Source organism: Trametes versicolor (genome assembly GCF_000271585.1).
Source record: "Trametes versicolor FP-101664 SS1 unplaced genomic scaffold TRAVEscaffold_12, whole genome shotgun sequence".
Taxonomy (NCBI): Eukaryota; Fungi; Basidiomycota; class Agaricomycetes; order Polyporales; family Polyporaceae; genus Trametes; species Trametes versicolor.
The window spans coordinates 2,084,403-2,091,779 of NW_007360332.1; the positions used below are offsets into that span (position 1 = coordinate 2,084,403).

The window sequence follows — 7,377 nt, forward strand, 5'->3', positions numbered from 1 at the left end:
TCCCGCAGGACTCAACCCCGCGAAACCGACCATTGGTACAACTTCGTACCGGTCACTGTCGATGACGCGCAGCGACTGCTGCAGGCCACTCAGCACGACATGGGCCAGGCGCGTAGCCGCATCGGTCATCTGTTGCACCAGATCTCCGAAAACTCGGCGCTGCAGGGAGTACGGGGACTCCGCACGCTCGCAGATGCGTGGAAGAATCCGGATAAAAAGCCGTATCTCCCCACCATCATGCACCCCGCGGCCTATACGCCGCCGGGCATGGAGTTCGCGGACACCTCGCACCTGCCGCCACCTCTGGGGCGACGCCCGGGCATGTTGCCCTCGCAGCCGCTCCACAAGGCCACGCGCCCGCTCCAGGACCTTAATGGTCCACGCCGTGCTCAGCCGAGAACGTGTGACCCGCCCGAGCGTCACCGTGATTGGTGGAGGTCATACCAAGACCGCATCCCGCCGTGGATGGAACGGGACCAGGATGGAGGTCCAACGCTGGAAGCTGCCCAGCTGTTTGTATACTCGTGGCACCCGATCGCGCGAGACCGCACGAACCAAGAGCGCGCGCGGTGGGTCGCTCTGACCCTCACCCTCTTTTCGGTGCCCGGCCTATACCGGCACATCCTGGCCCAGTGGCAACTGGACCCCACTGGTCCGTACGCCCACGCGTACTATCCCGGCTCGTTGGGCGTCGACGACATCACGGTCTTCCACGTCGCGCACTGGTACGCAGTGCAAGGCATCACCCTCACCCTCGCCGATCGGATGCAGCGATCCGCGCATCGTGCCAGGGTGCAGCTGGAGGGCATGGACCATAACTCCGCCGTCCTACCGTTCGCGGGCATCGTCTCCATTGCGGGAGCAGGGCCCGTGCCCCCAGTCGCGGCTCTAACGCTGCGGGGCCTCGCTGCCAACCCGACGCTAGCGTTCGCGCCTGCGAACCCCACCACTCCGCAACACCCCGTACCCGTCCCCGCCGCCGCGCCTACTACCCCACACGTCCAGATGGACGTGGACACCCTACCGCCGCCGGATCAGGCATCGCCGCCTCCTGCCTCCACCAACAATGTCGACGGCACGGAGGCGCGACAAGAGGGAGGTGAAGCGCGGGGAACTCCGAACGCGGAGGAGGCGGAGAAGTCGGCCGAGGAGGAGCAGTGAACAGACCCTCGTGGTCCCCTCTCCGTACCTCTAGGTACTTAAACCCACCCAGACGTCGCACCACCGTCATGGTGTATATACTGGTGCTGGACGCTATCGCGTCCCTCTACCCGCCGCAGAAATGCGAGCACGTCACCATTCGGACGGATCACCCCCGTCGCGAACGAGCATTCTGGGTGACTTGGGTGGAGAGGGCCATGACTGGCAGATCCGATTGATGAGGTGGAGGAAGGTGTGGCTTTCTGAAGGCTTCCAAGCCATACTACTGCAATAATGATGGCTGTTCTACCTTGTAGGATCAATTAACAAATATATCAGCAACATCATTGAATAGAGATTGAAAAAATGAATCTGGTGGTATATAATACTTGTGGGTGAGGCAATGATGCCATCAGGTCTGTGCCATTGAGCAATTATTGCTAATTGTGGCATTGATAGAATTTTGTGTGCACATTTGGATTCTCATCTATAGCTTTCTGGTGATATACATTTTGTGAAACATGGACCAGTAGGCACCAGATTATTGGTAAATTTGTGAAGGGAGCCCAACTGCAATACAGTATGTGTACTGTTAGCTCATTTTGTACCATAACGTGGGATCAACGTCTATCTTCAGAAAGCTACTTTCAATGTGGATCTAATGGTGGTATGACTATGCATTATATGCAATACACAGGTGTTGATCTGCCAACCAGTTCATTTGATGCATTGGTCCCCCTATCTTCTGTGCTATGGAATGAAAGTGTGTTGGGATGTGATGGTAAGACCAGGCATATGACAGAATGAGCATGAATACTATATAGTGTGCATACAATCTGCATCATCAGAACCTAGAAATCTATTTATGGCTTTGTACTCCAATTGATGCCTCCAAATGGCATCCTGTTAACTCACCATTAGCACCATTGTGTAGAGCTCAAATTTCTGAATCTGACACTATATGACACTTCATATATTGCTTAGGAATACATTGATCTAGACCCACTTCAATCCCCTATTAGTGACATATTGTGACCAATTGTCACTTATAGGGGTTTGTTTGGCGCGTAGTTCCCTCAGATATGCTCAAAACAATATACAAACAACCCCCTTGTATTCTCCTGATGCATAGCTTTCTGGTGATACTACATTTGTTTGATTTGGTGAACATCATGTGAGGTTGCCAGACATAGATGCTTGGAGCCAAACAGGTCACAGTAGAGTCACATGACTGTGCCGCACGGCATACGCCTGGGTCAGATTTTCGACCCAGGCGTATGCCGTGCGGCAGGATTCAATCTCCACTCCAAATTGACCAGTATTATTGATAAATGGGCTACAAAAGTGCAGATGGGTGGATTCCTCTGCTATTCCTTTGGCAAATATACATGTGTTATATACCATCAGAAACCTCTTCAAGAGCTCTACCTGATGGTGGCATTTACAAGCTTTTATCTTATCTCTGTAGTGTTCAATATTCAAGACCTCCTGCAAACCAGAAGACTAAAACAGGTGTTGAGCCCACAATTCTGCCAACTGTGATGCTATAATAGTCACATTGTCTCTTTTCTAATGTGTCTATTCTAATGGGTAAGATAATATTCCAATATAAAGTCATCAATTTAGTCAATGCTTGGCATTCACAGAAGATAATCAACAAGTTGCAATAGAGTTATACAAAAATACACAAAATCGTGTTTTATGAGGTACCCTGATTACCAATAAATGGTGATTCATGTACCATTGGAATCTGCTAGCCAAGCTCTATACAGTGGAATGGTTTTCCAAGCCTCATATGCATCATATGGTGCAGAAATGACCAAATAATGCATTTTAAAGAAGGGTTCACAGGGTCAAATAGGCGCCTGAAGCGTGATTTGGTGAAGTCCTATGGGCGCTAGTAGATCGCGCTGGCCCAGCGCGATCTACTAGCGCCCGTGGTACTTAGAAAGAATTTTTGAAAAGCAGGCGCTTTTTGGCAGTATTTCCCTAGCTGTTTCACCAGTTCTCATCCATATGGCACAAATTATATATCATCAGAACGCCCTTTACAAGCTCTACAACATGGTGCTACCATGGTTCTGAAGCAGATTGAATTGATCTGTGAATCAAGGAAATACTTGGATTTCAGTCTTTTAATGATGATATTTCCTTTACTACTTCACCAGATCTCATCAATATAGCCCTATTATACATCATACCAAAGCTCTTCACAAGCTGCACACCATGGTGCTATTATGGCTTCCATTTTTCTCATATTGCACTCTAAATCCAAGGCATACTTCATTTCTACCTTTTTTCCAAGCCAGGATGCATGCATCAGTTGAGACATCAATTGCTCCAGTGACTAATGGTAGATGACATACAAAAACAGATATGACCCTCTATTTTAGTACATAATACCTCAACTGATAGCTGACTAGCCTCTCTTAGTGGCATGTGGCATCCAAATACTACTACCAGATCACTGCTCTAAAAGGAAACTAGGGGTATAGTACTTGAACTACACTATATCATGTGTTAAGGGTCTGTTTTGATACAGTGCATAGCCTATAGGCATAGTGTGCAGTGAGCAGCAGATGTGCTGTGCAACCTAGGGTTACACAAGCACCCAGGGGAGAGGCTTTAGATGTGGTAAGAATTGTGATTAGAACAGATCTAAAGCTAACCCTAAGCTGTGCTATTGGAATCCAACCCTAACCCTGTGAACATCACAAAATTTTGTATGTGGCGCCTATCAGAAAGCTAATGATGGGTAAGTAATTTTTTCCCACGGGGTCGACTTTCCGACATGCAAGTTGGCAGGAAGGTCACCCCATAAGAAACGATTTCTTCGTTCCTCATCAATCGTAATGAGGGTTTGTTGCTCGCGCCAGCTATTCTTAATGCATGGAGTTGCGTGTCGGCAAAGTAAGCACGCGCATGAGCATGTGCCGCCGAGCGGGCCCACTGCACAATCCGAAAGAGGATCTTTGGAGGCGGAAAGTCTTCAGGGTTGAGCTTGCACGAGCACATCCCAAGCTATGATATTTCCACTGACATGGGGTACCCCAGGACATGGCAAGTTGTACAAACTGCCTACCCTTAAGAGACCGGGGGGAACTAAACACAAGCATATATACCAAGCATGAACATTGTGCTCTGCGGCTTTCGAGTCCGCGAACGTGCACCGGGGCAGATTACAAGCCTACGTAGCTACAGACACCTCGCGCGTACAATACCAGATATGATGCTCTATGTCAGTATATAATATCTCAACTGATAGCTGACTAGCCTCTCTCAGTTGCATGTGGCATACAAACACTACTACCAGATCATGGCTCTGCAAGGAAACAAAGGGTATAGTACTTTAACGACACTATACCATGTGTTAAGGGTCTGTTTAATACAGTACATAGCCTATAGGCATAGTGTGCAGTGAGCGGCAGATGTGCTGTGCAACCTAGGGTTACACAAGCGCCCAGGGGAGAGGCTTTACATGTGGTAAGAATTGTGATTAGAACTGATCTAAGGCTAACCCTAAGCTGTGCTATTGGGACCCAACCCTAACCTTGTGAACATTACAAAATTTTGTATGCAGCGCCTATCAGAAAGCTAATGATGGGTAAGTAATTTTTTCCCACGGGGTCGGATTGGCGTCACGCAAGTTGGCAGGAAGCTCACCCCATAAGAAACAATTTCTTCGTTCCTCATCAATCGTAATGAGTGGGAACACTGATGTCACCAGTCTACTGTCGGGCACTGCCATCAAGTCTGTCATAGCTTATGTTGCTGATTACATAACCAAGACCCCACTCAAAACCCATGTGATGTTCCAGTCTATCCAGCAGGTGTTTGAGCGCAATGTGGAGCTGTTAGGCAGTCAAAAGTCTACCAAAGAGAAGGCTCGGTCCCTGATCACCAAGATAGTGAACTCGCTCACTGCATGCTCTGAAATTGGTGGACCCATGGCAGCCATGTATCTGCTCAAGCATCCAGACCACTACAAAAGTCACAAATTCCGCACCTGCTTCTGGAGAGGATATGTGTATGAGGTGATGTGTGCATGGGAGGACTCTGCCAAGATTGCCGAGGAAGGGACCACCAAAGTCATGCTTGGACTTTCAGGAACATCCAAGCGGATCATAGCATTGTCACCTGTGCAGGATTATATATGGCGGCCCACTGAGTACGAGCACATGTCACTATATGATTGGGTCAGACTGGCAGACAAACAGCGGATCAAGCACCGCAAAAAGGGTCCCAAGAAATCTGAAGAGGCTATTAATGAGCATGCAGATGTGGACTTGGAGTTTGAGGACAACTATGATGTCAGTGATGCAGAATTGAAGGGTGCTGGAGTCAGTGAAGAGGAAGAGGAATCGGAAGATGAACTCTTGCTCACAAAGACATCAAACCAGGAGCTTGAAGCAGATAGCGCACCTAAGCCCAGGAAATCCAGGTCAAAATATGTGCAGTTCCATGAGAATCATCCACAGTATGAGACCCATCACGTGAAGCTGCTGGATGAGTCTGAGGCATATGTCCCCAACTTCATTGGTGGTTCACTTCCCAGGAGAGATGCAGGCAACCGTGAACAGTATTGCATGACCATGCTCACACTCTTCAAGCCATGGCGCACAGGACAGGATCTGAGACCAAGCCAGGATGTGCTCTGGGATGATGTGTTCAATGGCTATTCATTCACAGAGCGGCAGCTGGAGGTCATGAAATTCTTCCATATCAAATATGAGTGCAATGATGCCAGGGACGACTTTTCAGCTGCTCGCAAAAAGGGAGGAAAGACTGGTCCTTCACCATTCAACATGGATAATGCCACCCTGGATGACCTGGACACGCAGTATTATAATGATGATGGAGAACTCAACATCAGCGAGATTGAGGAGATGGTGCTGCGGACCAATGACTGGACAGAGCTCAGCAATGCAGAAATAAGCAGACGCACACAGATGCTGCAGGCTGAACAAATCATCCAGGCTTCAGGCTGGCTAGATCCCATGAAAGAGAAGAACACTTCTGAACTGCCATCAAAGTTCAACAGCAAGGAAGATATGAGCTCTGCAGACTGGAAGAATGTGCTTGCTGCCAAGCGCCAAGAGATACTAGATGCCAGAGATGCCCAGGCTGCACTCAAGAAACCTGCCAATGCGAGTACTCTCATTAAAGCTTTGACACACTTCTTTGCTGCTCGCCAGGAAAGCTACCGGTTCATGTGCATGGCCCCCACTGGATCTGCAGCAGCGCTTATCGGAGGATCTACATACCATTCCATGCTAGGACTCAGACAAAATGCATCCTCAGACTCTGTGGCTACCCTGCTCCAAGTGCGCGCTCGCCTGCAGAATGTGGAGTACATGTTCATTGATGAGATCAGCATGGTCAGCTGTGGAAGTGTGTATACTATTTGTGCAAAGATGTGTGCAGCACTGAAGAATGATGGGACACCCTTTGGTGGGATCAACATGATTTTTGCAGGAGACTTTGCCCAGCTGCCCCCAGCCATGAGTGGAAATGCACTGTACTCGCACAAAGTTGGACGTGTCATCCATCGCACCCACAGTCACGCACACCAGCAGGCATCCATTGGCAAGGCATTGTGGCATCAATTCACCACTGTGGTTATTCTGCGCGAGAACATGAGACAGCGGTCACAGGGTGCCAACGATGCCAAGCTCAGGACAGCATTAGAGAATCTGAGGTAAAAGTCATGCACACCTGAGGATGTCAAGCTTCTCCAGTCGCGTGTTGCAGGGCGTGGTCCAGGCAGACCTAAGCTGAACCAGCCATGCTTCCGCAATGTGTCTATTATTACTGCATGGAACACACACAGAGATAAAATCAATGAGCTGGGATGTGAGAGGTTTGCAAGGGAAAATGGCCAGCCATTGACTACATGTTATTCTGTGGACAAGCTCTCAGCCAATGCAGATGACAATGCCACCAAAAAGCAGCGCAGACAGACCATGAACCCTCGACGGTCCACCAATATTCTCAGTGCTGAGCTCCAGGATTGTCTGTGGAATTTGTCACACACCCTCACTGATCATCTGCCAGGAAAACTGACTCTGTGTGTGGGCATGCCGGTGATGATCAAGATTAATGAAGCGACTGAATGCTGCATGACCAATGGAGCCGAGGGTGTAGTTGTTGGCTGGAAGTCCAGACCTATCAGCGAGGACAAGGAAGCCCTGGAAACTTTGTTTGTCAAGCTCACTGCTGCCCCTACCACTGTGAAAT

General features: G+C 49.0%; 2 protein-coding genes across 2 annotated transcripts; both read left to right on the forward strand.

The window, feature by feature from the left end:
- Positions 1-99: 99 nt before the first annotated feature.
- TRAVEDRAFT_52884 (uncharacterized protein) lies at positions 100-1,161 on the forward strand (the record flags this gene model as incomplete). Its single annotated transcript, XM_008045396.1, has 1 exon — positions 100-1,161. One exon carries the CDS (start codon positions 100-102, stop codon positions 1,159-1,161), a length of 1,062 nt encoding a protein of 353 aa, XP_008043587.1.
- Positions 1,162-4,949: 3,788 nt separating this feature from the next.
- On the forward strand, positions 4,950-6,137 carry TRAVEDRAFT_133506 (uncharacterized protein; the record flags this gene model as incomplete). Its single annotated transcript, XM_008045747.1, has 2 exons — positions 4,950-5,181; positions 5,269-6,137. Coding segments are annotated over 2 exons (1,101 nt in total), but the record flags the coding sequence as incomplete, so codon positions are not given.
- Between the last annotated feature and the right edge of the window lie 1,240 nt (positions 6,138-7,377).